At 41.9% G+C, this 16,846-nt stretch overlaps 1 protein-coding gene across 4 annotated transcripts in view; it reads left to right on the top strand.

Annotated features, from left to right (window-relative positions):
* ASB5 (ankyrin repeat and SOCS box containing 5) overlaps positions 1–8,512 on the top strand; it is a 110,430-nt gene extending 101,918 nt beyond the window's left edge. For 3 of the 4 annotated variants that reach the window (XM_082245646.1, XM_082245647.1, XM_082245648.1), the window contains exons 6-7: positions 5,800–5,991; positions 8,189–8,512. In XM_082245646.1, coding sequence (XP_082101772.1) covers positions 5,800–5,991; positions 8,189–8,334 — 338 coding nt within the window. In that variant the 3' untranslated portion in view covers positions 8,335–8,512. The remainder of the gene's footprint in view (positions 1–5,799; positions 5,992–8,188) is intronic. The other variant, XM_082245645.1, reaches the window with a different exon arrangement.
* The last annotated feature ends 8,334 nt before the right edge of the window (positions 8,513–16,846 follow it).

Raw genomic sequence — 16,846 nt, 5'->3', positions numbered from 1 at the left:
TCCTGGGCCGCCGTCATATGACGGCGGCACTTTAAGCAGGGCAGGCGCGCGATCGCGTGCGCGCCGCCCTGCACTGCCGGTGTCGGGGTGTCCCCGGGACACCCCCCGTCACCGGCAGGGGGGAAACAGCCAATGGGCGTGGCTGTTTCCCACGTGATCGGCTGTGTTCCAATGACACAGCCGATCACAATGAAGGCGCCCACTAGATGACCGCGCATGCGCGATCGGGAGCGCGCAGCGCGGTCATGTCGGTGGCACTGTGTTCCGTAGGAACACAGCTGTCACCGGCGGTAGTAAACAGTCACTGACAGTGACTGTTTACTATGTGATCGGCTGTGAATCCATTCACAGCCGATCAGAAAATGTAAACAAAGAGCAGTAACTCAGTGTTACTAGCTCTTCTCCCCTCATACAGTTTCCAGTATGAGGGGAGAAGAGCTAGAAATAGTGAGTTACTGCTCTGTACACATGTAAAAAGTAAAATCACACTAATAAATGTCCCCACACAGTCCTCAGCCCCCCCCAATGTCACCTGTCACCCAACAGTCACCTCATCAGTGCCCAGAAATTGACACCCATAACGTTCACATGTGAGCGCAGCGATCGCAGGCAGAATCACAGCGATTCTGCCCACGATCCGGAAATCATTGCAAATCGCAGGACGCCTGTGCGTTGCCCTTGATTTGCAATAGCACCCCAAACGCTGTGCGATGTTGCCGCCATTTCCGCCTGCCGAATCGCGGTAACATCGCGCAAACATCGCATGACGCCCAAAAAAGGTACAAGAGTTTCTTTGGAGCGTCATGCGTTGTTTGCGCAATGTTACCGCGATTCGGCAGGCGGAAATCGCAGCAACATCGCACAGCATTTGGGGTGCTATTGCAAATCACGGGCAACGCACAGGCGTCCCGCAATTTGCAATGATTTCTGGATCACGGGCAGAATCGCAGTGATTCTGACCGTGATCGCTACGCTGACATGTGAACGTAGCCTAAAGTTCACCGGTCACCAGAGACTGCCATCAGCAATGCACCATCGCCCGTCACCTGTCACCCATCAGTGACCATCGCCCGTCACCTGTCACCCCATCAATCACCGTCACCTGTCACCCCATCAGTCATCGTCACCTGTCACCCCATCAGTCATCGTCACTTGACACCCCATCAGTGATCGTCACTTGTCACCCCATCAATCATCGTCACATGTCACCCCGTCAGTGATTGTCATCTGTCACCCCATCAATCATCGTCATCTGTCACCCCATCAATCATCGTCACCTGTCACCCCATCAATCATCGTCACCTGTCACCCCATCAATCATCGTCACCTGTCACCTCATCAATCATCATCACCTGTCACCTCATCAATCATCGTCACCTGTCACCCCATCAGTCATCGTCACCTGTCACCCCATCAGTCATCGTCACCTGTCACCCCGTCAGTCATCGTCACCTGTTTGCCATATACATGCAATCACTTACTGACCGCCTAACGACTATATACGTCGGCCATTAAAAGCTAAATACTGGAGTTATGGCAGCAGATAGCCCCCATAACCCCGGTATTTTTTGAAACGGCGGGCGGTCGGCTTTCAGATAAGGGTGGTCCCAGTGGCGGATTCGCCGCGGAATTACCCTTACGGTGCAGGGGAAGAGGTGCCCCCCCCCCCTCCTGCCGCGTCCCAGACGTTTTCCCAGCTTACCGGACCCACCGGCAGCGGAGAAAACTATCCGGTCCCGGATCCTCAGAGACAGGAAGTCGAGTGAGGGCAAGATGGCCCTCACTCAACTCGATGGTCTTGGAGGACCGGAGCTACGTCAAAAGACGTTGCCTAGCAACCGGTTTAAAGGGCCGCTTTTTTTTTTTGCTTTTTTTTTTTCCCTCTTTCAACAATTTTTTTTTTTTTTTTTCTTTTTTAGTGTAGTTGTGAGGTGTGAGGTCTTTTTGACCCCAGATCTCACAATAAAGAGGACCTGTCATGCCTATTTCTATTACAAGGGATGTTTACATTCCTTGTAATAGGAATAAAAATGATCAAAACATTTTTTTTTTTAAACTGTGTAAAAATAAAAAAATAATAAATAAAATAAATAGGAAAAAAAAAATAAAAAAAAATTAAAGCGCCCTGTCCCCGTTAGCTCGCGCGCAGAAGCAAACGCATACGCAAGTCCCGCCCACATATGTAAACGGTGTTCAAACCATACATGTGAGGTATCGCCGCGATCGTTAGAGCGAGTGCAATAATTTAAGCCCTAGACCTCCTCTGTAACTCTAAGCTAGTAACCTGCAGAAATTTTTAAAATGTTGCCTATGGGGATTTTTAAGTACCAATGTTTGGCGCCATTCTGTGAGCATGCGCAATTTTGAAGCATGACATGTTTGGTATCTAATTACTCGGCGTAACATTATCTTTCATATTATGGAAAAAAATTGGGCTAAATTTACTGTTTTCTTATTTTTTAGTTCAAAAAAGTGAATTTTTTTCAAAAAAATCGCATTTGGAAGACTGCTGCGCAAATATGGTGTGATAAAAAATATTGCAACGATCTCCATTTTATTCTCTAGGGTCTCTGCTAAAAAAAAATATATAATGTTTGGGGGTTCAAAGTAGTTTTCTAGCAAAAAAAATTATTTTAGCTTGTAAACACCAAGTGTCAAAAATAGGCCCAGTCTTAAAGTGGATAAATGGACAACTTTGTGTAAAGCGCTACTTGGATGTGAGGCCTATGTATGTGGCCAGGCTGTGAAAAAGTGTTACACATGTGGTATCGCCATACTCAGGAGGAATAGCAGAATGTATTTTGGGGTGCAAGTTTTGCTATGTACATGCGATGTGTTAGAAATATTGCATAAATGGACAGCTTTGTGTAAAAAAAATGTGTTTTCATTTTCTTTCCACATTTTCCAAAAACTTGTGGAAAAAAATGACATATTCAAAAGACTCATTATGCCTCAAAAATTATACGTTGGGCTGTTTGCTTTCCAAAATGGGGTCATTTTATGGGGGTTTCCATTGTCCTGGTGCTCCAGGGCCTTCAAAAGTGCGATAGGTTGTCAGGAAATGATATGTGTAATTTGTGCTCCTAGAATGCCGGACGCTGCTTCTCGGATGTTAGGCCTCTGTATGTGGCCAGGCTGTGAAAAAGTCTCACACATGTGGTATCGCCATACTCAGGCAGAGTAGTAGAATGTGTTTTGGGGTGTAGTTGCAAGTATACATGTGCTGTGTGAGAGAAATAACCTGTTAATACGGCAATTTGTAAAAAAAAAAAAAATAAAAAAAAAAATCTTCATTTTGCAAAGCATTGTGGGAAAAAATTACAACTTCAAAAAACTCATCATGCCCCTTATTAAATACCTTGGAATGTCTACTTTCCAAAAAGGGGTCATTTGGGGGGTATTTGTACTTTCCTGACCTTTTAGTGTCTCAAGAAATGAGATAGGCCTTCAGTACATCAGGTGTGATCAAGTGTGATCAATTTTCAATGAATAGCACCATAACTTGTGGACTCTATAACTTTCACAAAGACCAAATAATATACACTTACTTGGGTTATTTTTACCAAAGATAAGTAGCAGTATAAATTTTGGCCAAAATTTGTGAAGAAAAATGACTAATTTGCAAAATTTTATGACAGAAACAAAGAAAAATGCGTTTTTTCACGATATTTTCAGTCTTTTTTTATTTATAGCACAAAAAATAAAAAACCCAGTATTGATCAAATACCATCAAAAGAAAGCTCTATTTGTGTGAAAAAAAGGACACAATTTTTGTATGGGTACAGTGTTGCATGACTGAGTAATTCTCAGTCAAAGTGTGAGAGCGCTGAAAGCTGAAAATCAGTCTGGGCAGGAAGGGGGTGAAAGTGCACTGTAGGCAAGTGGTTAAACACTTAACTTGAACATAACTTCTCATTTTACATAAAAAACCTCCACAAATCCTAACCTTTAAAGATACACTTTAGTCCAAACTGAAAATGTAACCTTAAAGTAATTGTAATGGTACTTTTTTTTTTAAAGAAAATATTTTATACTTACTTGCCTTGTGCAATAGTTTTGCACAGAGCAGTTTTGATCCTCCACTTCTGGGGTCTCCCACGGCTCTCTGGGCCCCTCCTCTTCTGTGTGTGGCACCATAGGAATCTGCTTACTATGGTGGCACATGTACGGAATTGATCCCAAGCTGCGCTTTGTGTGTCCATTGACTCACAGAATTCGGCTCTATTCTCTCTCGTCACCGGATTTGATTGGCAGCAGCAGGGGCCAAGGGCTGTTACTGAGTCCAGCAAGGAGGGAGAGAGAGAGCAGCACTGGATCAAGATCGGGCTCAGGTAAGTATTTGGGGGGGGGGGGGCTGGGGAAGCTAACAATAAGTTTTTTTTACCTGAATGCAGAGAAAGAAAAACCTTCAGCCTTTACAACCACTTTCAGATGTATGTCAGAAGCATAGCCTACCTGTTCAGTACTTCAGTTCTTCACCTAGGCATTGCTGTATGCATCATTCAAACCTGCCCCTATTGTTGGTGATACTGGAACATTCCTTGCTTGCTGCTTTTCTCATATATCCTTGATATTAAAAAAAATGTCAAATTCCTCACAGACACAGCCAGATATAAACTTGAATGTATTTGGTAATGCAGGAAGCAGGGAGAGAGAAAGGTACACAGCACAGGAATGACCCTGTGGAGTGGTCTCAGGAGGTACATTTTTTCTGCCCCTGTGAGGTGGCCTGTGTGTGCTGTGGATGCAGGCAATTCAAGAAAAGTCATATTAGGTAAAATGAGTGAATGTTTTGATTCTAGCACAGCTTAGCATTTGTTGGATAGCATAAGTAGCTCATCAATTGACCTTACTTGTTGCCAATAACTGCTCCTTATTCCTAAAGTGTTACTAAACCCACAACAGTAAAATCAGTCTGTATATGCAGTAAAGCAGTGGTCCTCAACCCTGGTCCTCAGGGCCCACTAACAGGCCAGGTGATATAATTTGCTGCTCAGTAAATGCAGTACTCTAGTCTGCATCTCCCCAAGGTAATACCTAAAATCTGGCCTGTTAGTGGGCCCTGAGGACCGGAGTTGAGGACCACTGCAGTAAAGCATGCTTGTTATACTCACTGTGGAACCTAAGGGGTTAATCCCCTGCATCGTGTAAAAAGGCTGTTTAATCCTATCTTCTCTGAACCTCCCCTCCTTCTACAGTCCCCAATCTATCTGCTGATAGATCTGAGCCTTGGGGGCAAGCTGCACATGCTCGATTTGGTGTGTATTGCTAGAGAGTTTTCTTTTTTCTTGGGAGGGTGCATGTGATCAGCACAGGGCCGAAAAGCACTGTTCAGACAGAGGGTCAGGGTCCTGCAGCCTCATAGGACAATCAGGGGAGAATGAAAACTCCTCCTACAAGCTTTAACCAGACACTGATAGAAGTCACAAGACTGGTCTATATACTGCTGATGAGAAAAGCTATTTAGCAGTTTATATTTGTTAAAAAAATTGCATTTCCATGTTCTGTGTACTGGGGGGACCGGATATATTGAATGCAGGGTCCTGGGTTTAGTAACACTTTAACACTCAACACACTAATTTTAGCCTCAACGCCTAGCATAACTCCTGGAATGGCTTATGGCTCGGGCGCTACAAAACTAAAGAACATAGTTGCCCCCAAATCTGTAGCTAATATTTCCCTTTGGCTACTGCATTTTATATGCTTTTGCTACCCTACAGCATTGTGTAAGTTTGACCACTTTACTATTCTACATGAACTGAGATTTAAAGACGTACTAACAGTTTTATTTTCTTCTAGGCGTTAATGTGCAGCAGGGCAGAAATTTGGATACACCCCTACATGCTGCTGCTCAGCAGGCCAGTACAGATGTAGTCAGTCTATTGCTGGACTTTGGTGCTGACATTAATGCCAGAAATACAGATTTCAAAAGGCCAGTTGATGTAGCTGTTCCAAGAAGTCCAGTGGAACAACAGTTACTTTTATATGAAGGTGAGCTTTAATCTGTTAATGAGGGAATTATGTTGAATAAAACATAGTTTGCCTTTTCCAAAACATATTTATTTCTTACATACATTGGAAATGCATAGATTATTCATCTCACAAAAGCATAATAATTAAAAACTGTAGGCTTCTTGTTCTCATATCATTGTGTAGGCACAATATTAGTATACTACAAAGGTTTACCATTATGTCCATAGATGTGTAATTAAAGCAGCACTCCAACCATTTCTTATGTTAGACTAGATTCACACTAGCCAGTGCTCTTAAAAACTATCTGAGATGGAAGAAGTTGAGAGAAGTCAATGTCAGCCATGCAGGAGAAGGAGTTGTTGCCTCCTAAATTTTTTTCCATTCTTTCCTTTTTTCCAAATTGCAGTTTATATTGGGCTAATGTCCTGCAACCATTAGTCAAGTGTTTGGCTCGTGGTAGCGGTGTGGCCCCATAGGAGGCTGACTTGAATGACCAAGTTTCACAGGCAGTGCTGCCTGTCAACTTGGCATTTTGCATTAAATGTGATCCAAAAAGGATTGTATTCTACCTTTTTGGTGGGCAGATGGGGGATAGCAAAACGGCGGCTGAGCTGTTATTACTCAGTGTTGTTGTTTTTCTGTGCTGCCAGTAGGTGTCACTAGTACCTCTGGCAGTTATAAATATTTATGTTCCCTCTGGCCAACCAATAGGAGGTTTGTTGCTTCTGGTGCATGCTGGGGTATAACATAAATATTTTGGGTGGACTTGTTGAGCTCTGTGTGAATAGGCCTGGAAGCTAGGAGTCCTTGCATATGCTCGGTGCAAATGCCCGGGCGCGAAGCCTGCTTGTCCAGCGTGGTTTTGCTGCTGGAAACCCTAGGTTCAGGGAACAACACAGAGGGCTGAAGTCTGGAAGGAGAGGTGATGCCTGGGGTGGAGTACCTGATCTGATTCTGCCGTTGGAAATCCTGAGGACGAGAAACTCGAGGAGAGCCTAGGAAAGCATCAAGCTGATTTCTGAGGCTGTTGCTGGAGATACTACTGCTTCTTGAAAAGTTGCAGGTTTTCCAGATTAAAGGACCTTTTTGCCTGTACTGAGGTCTATGGATGGAGTCTGAGTCTGCAATTAAGGGTGCTCTAAATTCCTTTCCAATCTCTCCCATTTGTTGCCAATGGGAGAGATCTCCAAAATCTTTAAAAGTCCTTATAGTGACTAGCCCCCAGTTGTTACACATTCCCTACCTTGCAGTCCCGGGTAAAATGCTAGCCAAACCTGTGTCTGGGGGGTGCCCCAGATGCCTCCAAGGGTCAGAAGGGTCCTACACCAAATTACTTCTTCATGCAACCTAAACAATACCTGACATGGAATAGCAAGCTTAACATATTGATTACCACTATGCACAAGAAATTAAAAAATAAGAAATTGAAGCAGAGTGCAGGAACTTTTACATATTTGTGTTGTCCATTCATCTCCAGAGAAGAAGGAACTGATTTCCCATATAACACTTATCTGCATATCAAGCAGCAGTTATCAACCTTACTAAACAAATGCAGAGGCCATTAGGTTTGGAAAGTTTGACTGCAAAGTAAATCTGGTGATACTACTGCATTATGTTACATTTGGGTTGATTTATTGAAAGCAAATAGGCTGTTCACTTCCCAAGGAAGTTTGCAAGGGAATTTTTTCCAAAGCTTAATGGATATGGTGAAGCTCTGTTGACTCCAACCATCCACTCAGGTGCAAGCAAAATGCTGTTTTCTTCTTGCATTTGGGTATTCTTTTTAAAGTTAAATTTCACCACATTAACTAAGCTCTGGGGAAAAAAAGCACTGTGAATGAACAGCATATTAACATGGAACTCCCTTCCACAGTTGGTGGTATCAGCAGGGAGTCTGGATAAAGTCAAACAACTTTTAAACATGTATGGGGATGTTGAAAATGTTTTCCTTTAGTAAATCAACCCCCTGTGTTTATAAAATACCCTGCATGTTGCATTTTAATGCATTGCTCAGCCTAGTGCCATTCTGATCAACTGAATGGAGGTTATGATGCAAACTAGTCCTTAAGAGATCAGAACTAATACACTGTTTGTAATACCTCTCTGAATAATTATTATTATACCACTGGGTCTAATGAGCAATATTACATTGTTTTCACCCTTATGTACATGTTGACCAATAAATTATCTTTTTTTTTTTGCTTGTTTTGTCTAGCTAACCCGTGTTCGCTGTGCCAGCTGTGCAGACTTAGCATCCGCAACTGCCTTGGACAAGCTAGATTACATCTTATTCCACACCTACAACTGCCTACTATGCTAAAAGATTTCTTACAGTATCGAGAAAGTATAAGGAACTTTTAACAGTTGTATGCGGCTTGTGCCTGCGTACTGTATATTAAATGTATTTTCAAATCCCCATTTCATTTAGCAGATAGCTAACAAATTGAAATTGTAGATGCTTATTTAGCTGTATACCTCTAAAAGTAATACTGTGCACTTATTACTGAAAAGAACCCGTTGCCTAACTTAAAATGATTTGGTTATTATCTTTATGTGTGTATATAATGTATATATAAAAATGATGCTTTCAAAAACACTGATAAACTCCTCTACAAGTTTATAAAGGAACATTCATGCTCTTCCTGCCAGGAACAAAATGTATTATTCACTACAAAATTCATTACAAAAAGTTTCTACAAACAGATGATTTCAGCCCAATTCTGCCGATTCTGGCAGTATTGGAGGACGATAATACATATGTGGACAACAGCAGATCTGTTCTCAGAGGCTCAGGCAAGGTATGATGGTGCTTGTCTGTGTGAACATTTTATTGAAAAAAAAAAAACAGTTTTCTGCTAATTTAAGTTTAACCACCATATTGCTTCATTACTTATGACAGATGCTATGCTATATGCCTGACTGTGTTGTAGATCTATGCTGAACTTTGGCAAGGATAGGCGAAGACTTTCTTTCGAGCCAATGTATAGTTGCAGCTTACTAGCAGTTATCCTGCTTCTTTTCATTCCTGAGCCCTTTGGGACATAAAGGTTAGCCAGGAGGAACAAACATTTTTGAAAATGTTGTTATAATTGTATTTAAAAGAGAAGTATAGCCAAAGCTATTTTGGCTAAACTTCTGCTATGTATAACAGGAGTGTAGTTCATTCTGAAGCTCGCTGTCATCTGATGTCACAGAGCCGGTCCAGGCTCTGGTAAGATCCCGACTATATGGTCACGATCCACCCAGAAGCCTGAACTGACAGCCGCCTCAGCCTCTCAGCAATCTGCTGAGAGCTTAAGCCAGCCCCTCCACAGCCCAGCACTCCAGTGAGCATGGGTGAGGGTGGGCAGAGCAGAGAGCCGGAAACTGACAGTTCTGGCTCTCTGCTCACAGAATGCTGAGAACTGAGTAATCAGCGACCAGTTTTCAGATTGATGCTGCATCTTCCTAGGTGAGTATACACCTTTTCCATACTTTTTTATAGATTTCTAGTTACAGGGCTTTGCTGCCCATGAGGCTAATCCTCTGTCACTTTGAGACAGTGGTCAGAAATGGAAGCACCCATACTTTTTTTTATGGGAGAGCTACTTTAAAGACGAAGCAGCTATCACATATTACCTATTTTGCCTTAGGCCCCATATACACTGCTGCTGATAAACGGACGAGCAGTTGGGCACCTTTTTCAGCAGCCCCTGAACTCTCCTCTGTTATCTTATCTGTCAATGTACACTGAGTTTTGTATAGTCGTTTAGAGGCAGCTGAGTTTTCAGGCATTTTTTCTGAAAGTAAAAAAAATGCATCCATGATGGAAGTTTATAAGCAAAATGTTAAATGTTTCTAACAGCTTGCAAACGTGTGAGAAAGAGATAGAGAGAGAGAGAGAGAGAGAGAGAGACTCTGTATTGTAGGCATTTGGGATCAGTAAAATCTGTTATCTGCAAAAACACTTCCAAACGAAAACGCTGATGAACGCCGGTAAACGTGGCATGTAAAAGTGGTCAAACGGACGTTTTTTAACTTTGTTTATTATCTGTCAAGTTCCAGCGTTCAGAAGAGGTTTTCAAACGTCCAGTGGTATTATTAGCACTGCTAAATGTGATAGCTTCCTCTTGGTTTTTAGGGAGCCAGAACCTGCTGGTGTCCTAACAACCAGTGACTCCTTTCAGCCCGGGACATTCAGCTTACAGCCAGGGATTGCTAACTGACAAGTGAATGTAAACAAACAGCAGTGATAGCATGTAAAAGAGACATAGAATACCCCCCAAAATTCATACACGATCCTTTAGGTCTGGTATGGTATTCAAGGAAGATCCCATGAGAAAAAAACAGCATGGAGTCCCCCCAAATTCCATACCAGACCCTTCGAGTCTGGTATGGATATTAAGGGCGAACTGAATGTGTGGGATGCATCCAAAATTCATATGAGACCCTTATCCAGGCATACAACCTGGGTGGCCAGGAAAGGGGAGAGGGGGCCAGCAAAGCCCCCTGATTCCCATGATGTCATTGATCATTGTCCCTATATGGTCAATGATATCACCCACAGACTCCACCCATTTTCTTATATTGCTGCGGTGGAGACTAGGAGTTGTCATTTGGCAGGAGTCAAGAGACAGGTTCAAGCATGTCAGCGGGCAGCTGGTTCTTCTCCTGTCTGGAGGGTTGATGGCCTCCAGGCATCATAAGTGACATAGATCTGCATTGCTAGGCAACATGATTGATGGTGAATTTACATCATAGGACATTTTGACAAGGCTTTTATTTAAAAAAACAAAAAAACAAAAAACTGTGTTTAATTACCAGTGCCTTCTGCTTTGTTCCCCTAACCATTCACATGGGGGGGGGGGGGAGAGTGGTGGCCCCCTTTTTTTTAAAGGGGGATTTCAGATTCCAATAAGCCCCCCCAATCACTGACCCCCACAATCATCGGGCCAGGGTTGTGGGGAAGAGGTCCTTGTTCTCATCAACATGGGTACAAGGTGCTTTGTTATGGGGGTCCCCACTGTCGAGGTACCATGCCATGTTAAAGGTATGTTTTCTGGTATGGTTCAAGGGGAGGGGAACATACACTTATCTCCCCCTTTCATGGCCACCCAGACTGTGTGCAAGGGTCTGGTAAGGATTTTGGGAGGGGATCTTATGTTTTTTTATCTTGTTTTTTTTGCATGATGTTCCCCCTTAACCTTCCTAGCAGTATTCCCGAGTGTGGCTCGGGGATAATTTTCAGTACCAAAAGCCGTAACCCCTAGCCACACTCGGGATTACCCTAGAATGATACTCACCTTCCCCTGCGATCCCCTGCCATCCTCCCAAGCCTTCCTGCAGCCTTCTGTCCTCTCGCTCTGTGCTTGGCCGATGCTGGTACCTTCTTCTGGTTCCCTTCCCTGCGAGTGCCGCGTTGCAGGGAGGTGGAACCGGCGGGAGATTAAAAAAAAAAAAAAAACTAACATGATACAGTGTAATCTGTTAGGATTACAACTTTGTATCATGCCATTTCACCACAGCTTTTCACCTAGTGGCTTTTCCAGTGCCCTGCCTGTACTTTTTGCGGTAATTTGTACCTGGAAAATTGATAACGTCCCTGGCATCCAAAAAGCGTTCTTTTAGCTCAAAAATGCTTTTGGATGAATTGGAAAACAGCGACGGTGTATTGGAATTATTTGAAGAACTGAGCAATAGCGATTAGTGGAAAATTTCGTCATCAGGTACTAAAAGTGACAATGGTAATGATTCTGCGACTGAGCTCAGCAATGTGCGGACTTGGTGCTCTACGGATCAGGCAGCGCCCTCGAGTACAGATTCTTCCTCATAATGAAATATCTCCACTTCGAAAACAATAAAGAATTTGATGATGAAATGTATTATTATTACATTATAATTTATGATTTCGTGTTTCAAACTTTATCATACCTGGGATGTCTACTAGACTCTTGTTTGGACAGATTTAAGTGGGTTATTCCTAAGAATTACAGGCTTAAAATATAAAACATATTATCATGCAAAACAAAGTATCGCTTTTAGCACAGAAATTCTTACATAATCAGACCGCCAGGGAGGTTAAAATCCATAGCAGACTCAAAATGTCTAGTATAGAATTTGTGATGGACCCCCATGCCTTTTTTAATTCTACCTTTTGTTTACATTCACCTATCAGTCAGGAATCCCCAGCTAACAGCTGAATGGGCCGAGCAGGGATGAGTCACTGGTTGGTAGGATGCTGGAGGCCGCTGGCTCCATAACAACCAGGAAGAGCAATCACATTTAGCAGTGGTAATATTACCACTGAAAAGACAAGAACTCACTGCTCAAGGTGGTGTGATTGCCTGATGACTCACACCGGTGCATGCCCCGGCTCGCCTCCGTGAAAACTTGATAAAGGAAAAGGAATTGGCAGCACTCCAGGTTGAGTCAAAATCTAGATTTATTGACTGGACATCGTGACAAGGTATGTGAATATAAAACTATGAAAATTAAATTTAATAACAAACTATTTCATAGATTTATATTCACATAATCGGATTGTATATTTTTTTTTGCATCTTTTTGCGCTTTTATTCTCATTTTATAATTGACACATATTATTAAACAATGGTAATTTTATCCATATCTTTAATCACAATACATTTCATTTTCATACATAGTTTATACATATTTAGATTTTATCAGATTTTTTGCATTCACATATTTTTTCATACACATTTGTGTCACAGCATTCACATTTGATTTTTCACTGGTTTCACATAGATGTTTTATGGGTCTATCCGTGTCCTCGGTAATTAGGAAAATGGTTTACCCCTCTTTGTATCACCTGTTTTTTAATTGATGATTGGATTTTTGTGTGTGTATATATTGAGATGTTATATCCATTTTTCTTTGTAATGATTAAGCACACAGTCAGTGTGTGAAACGCGTCTACCTTGTCACGATTGTCATATTTGGATGTCCAGTCAATAAATCTGGATTTTGACTCAACCTGGAGTGCTGCCAATTCCTTTTCCTTTATCAAGTAATATTACCACTGCTAAATGTTTCACTTCACACTGCAACTACTAAAAAAGTATCTGCCCACTATAGTCACATTGTCAGTTTCAGTGCTAAAATAAGGGAAAATTGCCTGGGAGAAGCGGCGGGCCAATCATATGAGCAGGTAATCAGAATTATGGAAGACTTCTGCACAAAAGATGTGTAATGGACACCCCAAAAGTTACCATGGTTAGCAAAACAACATTGGGAAGCATTATGTTTAGAAGCAACATTAGGTGTTTTTTTTTTTTTTTTTGGTGGTTTGAGAAAATCATAGTATCGGATTGAAAATATCATACTTTACCTACATCATCGTGGCACATGTAAGTAATATCAAATCATATATTTTTGAGTAAAAATGTTCCTCTATCTCACAATTGGTAAAAAAACATCCACCCCTCCCTCCCGTTCTAGAAAACTGAGATCACATTGTTTCTAGCTGTCACTCATTTTTAAATGGAGTCAATTGTTTCCAGTCAGCACTGTTATATGAGTATCAAAAATGCTGCACCCCTGGTAAATCTGCACCCATGATCATTTCAAACTATAACTAGGAACAATATTTTTTGTACAATAACAAACGTTGATAAGACTTGACATTGTTGATCTCTCACAAATACTGTATACCTAAACTAAACCTATGTTAAAATAAGTATAATGTTTCTTTTATTAGCCTGTGCAACAATTATATACAATATAGTATATAGAATTAACAGACGTGGAATTTCTGCTTATCTGAAGAAGGTGTATAATTATTGAGGTTGTTTCCCTGTCACATCATTCTTTTACACCCGATCTTCAGGGTTGCACAGCATTTTCATTTCCATCAAACCAAATAGGTCATGTTCTGATTTCATTATTATGGACAGCTGGGGATTACTGATCTACTGACAACAAAACAAAACAATGATGCCCCATTGGTGGTAGGACAGGACAGGATTAGTGATGCAGATCATAAATGGTTACATTTTTCCCTTCTTTATTTTAAAAGGGAACCTCCAGAAATTCTATGTTAAATTATAAAAAAAAAAAAAAAAAACCCAAAACAATAGTGTAAAAAGTGTAGTAATTTATAGCAACGGATATCATTTGTTTTGAGTAAACAGAACATTGGAAAATGATTCCTGATTGGCTGCTATACATTTGCATTTTTTTTAAATCCTGCCAATTTAACCTTGTAAGGGTGGAATTTAGGGGGGCAAAATAGAAAGAAGTTTTACAATGTTAGCAATTATAGGGCTTTTATTACACTATATTTAGCTGTAACCCTACAGGTGACTCTTAGTTTTACTACCCCCAATCCCTACCCCCATTAGCTGCTGAGGCAGCAGCCAAAAGGTGTACATATGCCGCAGCAGGAATTAAACCCCCTGTTGCTTTTGGTGGGTGCTACCGCCTGCCAATCCTGACCTGTTCAAGTAAATGGGAACACTTTGCAAGGGCCCCGCAACTGCATGCTTCTGTGGGGTAAAAGGGGTTAAAGCAGGTAGTGAGAAAATAACAACACTGTCTGCTGTAACCCCCTGTTTGCTGTTCTGCACAAGATTGTGGGGCACTGAGATGGCGGGTCAGCAAGCCCAGACTGTGATCTACCAGTTACCTGGTTGAGATCTACGGGTTGCTGACCCCCACTATACTGTATATGCCACTACAGGAGCTGTTAATCATTTTTAGCCCTAGGCGAGGGGGCCTCATCCTCGCTGACACCACCAGAATATCTTGTCTGGGAACTCCCCGCAGACGTACAAAAATTGCACACACTGCCCTTTAAAAAGATAAACAGGCTGTATTGGCAGAATAACTACTTGCCGCCCACCCATTAGACTTACTGCAGATAGGCAGCACAGGCTGGCCAGACAACGTACCTGTATGTCGCTGCCTGTCTTCCCTCGGAACTGTGCTGTGATTGGACACTACACAAGTTTGGCAGCAGATTTCAGCCAATGATTTTGGCTGAAATCAGCTGTGTCCAATCCCAGAGTTCTGTGTTTACAACACATAGGAACAGTGATCTGATTGTTTCTTCTCCCTAAAAAAACGGGGGAAAATCAGCCAGATCAGAAAGTAAAAGCAGCACATATTACACAATGTTAGACACACAGTTAACCACTTAATTGCCCCAAGATGTTAACTGCTTCCCAGCCAGTGTCATTAGTACAGTGTCAGTGTACAGTATTATCACTGTATAAGTGTTACTAGCGACGTCAGTGTCAGTTAGTGACCCTCCCAGTGTCTTTTAGGGTGGCTGGACAACCTGGCCTATCCTATTTACACTATAAGTGACTGATCACCACCACTACAGTATACCGTCTATAGCTGCGTAAATTTACCATTGTTTGTAGACACTATAACTTTCATGCAAACAAATTATTGTACACTTTATTGGGATTTAGGATTTTTTTTACCAATGACATGTATCAGCATACATTTTGGCCTAGATATATGAAGAAATTAGATTTTTTTATTGCATATGTTTTTTCATTTATATAATATAAAAAATAAAAACCCAGTGGTGAATCAAATACCACCAGAAGAAAGCTCCATTTGTGTAAACAAAAATTATATAAATTTCATGTGTGTACAGTTTTTGCATGACCACGTAATTTCCAGTCAAAGTAGTAAAGTGCTGAACAGCAAAAAATGCCCTGGTCATGAAGGGGGTAAAACCTTCAAAAGGTCAAGTGGTTAAAGTCACAATTATAACAAAGCAGATTAGTACATCAACATCAATTACAGTTTACTTTGGCAGAGGTACCTCTAGAGTCAAACCCAGCTTATACAGCTGTGTTAGGAGCTTAAACAGTAGTTCCTCATAGGAGAGGTTACTATTCAAGCGATCAAAGAGAATTATGAAAGATGCAGCAGATTAAGTCACTTATAAGCTCTCAAACAAAGGGCTTAGGCTTAGACCTATGAATTTAAATTCAGTAACAGCAACCCAATTCTGCCCTCAGGAATGGGGTGACTTGGACAGGTATTTATGGTAAACTTCTGCTGGCTATGTTGGGGCCCTTTAAGGCTGTCAGCACGCAGAATGATGAAGGTGACTCAAAGTGTAGAGGTGAATAGCAGGCCGGTAAAAACTCGAGCTCAGTAGATGTATTGACTACTTATAGCAGCAATGCAGAAAGTGGAGCAAGTTCACAGGGGTCACTTGCGGTAATAGGACTAAAATACTATACAACAATGGGAGATGAATAACAAAGCAAAGTCAGCGTTCTGGAGTACTTATGGAACTATGCTCTATGTTTGCATTTGATGGCACCTGCTTAGTGGTGGGGGCAGATGCAAGTGTGATAGTTCACTTGACGGTGGAGAAAAATGGCTCTTTAACAAGTTTATATTAAAGAAAGGGTTAACAGGTGGTTGTAACTGTTATGTGGGTCAAAAATCCTTTATGCAGTGGTACAGCAGACGACAGAAGATGCGATGGTGACTTGGACAGCGCAGCCTGCTCTCTCACTCTCTGGCACTACACAGCATGGATCAGCATGGCACGGCTTGGCACACACCACAATTCTGTCTCATATCTGGTTGCCGCGCTTCCCCCAACTGCCTGGCCGGTTCCCGGGTTTTTACTTTTATATGGTCCCTCCTGTTTTCAGGTGCTTATGGGCCTTGTAGTTGTGAGTCACGAACGGCTGTAGTTAGAGTCTTCCTTCAAGACTAAATCTCCCAGACTGCTTTTGGCAACCTTTAATCCAGTCACAGTTAGTCAAGACTTATTGGCAAGTGTGCATTATCCTATGGAGTTCTCTCAGCTTAACACAGATTGGAGGAGAAATGGTCATGTGAATTTGACAGGTCGCATGAACACATTCTCCTCCTGTTCCTTTTTCTAACTTAGCTT

The sequence above is a fragment of the Pelophylax lessonae genome, assembly GCF_965119305.1.
Source record: "Pelophylax lessonae genome assembly, chromosome: 1".
Classification (NCBI taxonomy): Eukaryota; Metazoa; Chordata; class Amphibia; order Anura; family Ranidae; genus Pelophylax; species Pelophylax lessonae.
The sequence above is the reverse complement of the archived record's forward strand: the minus strand, read 5'-3'. Positions and strand labels throughout refer to the sequence as shown.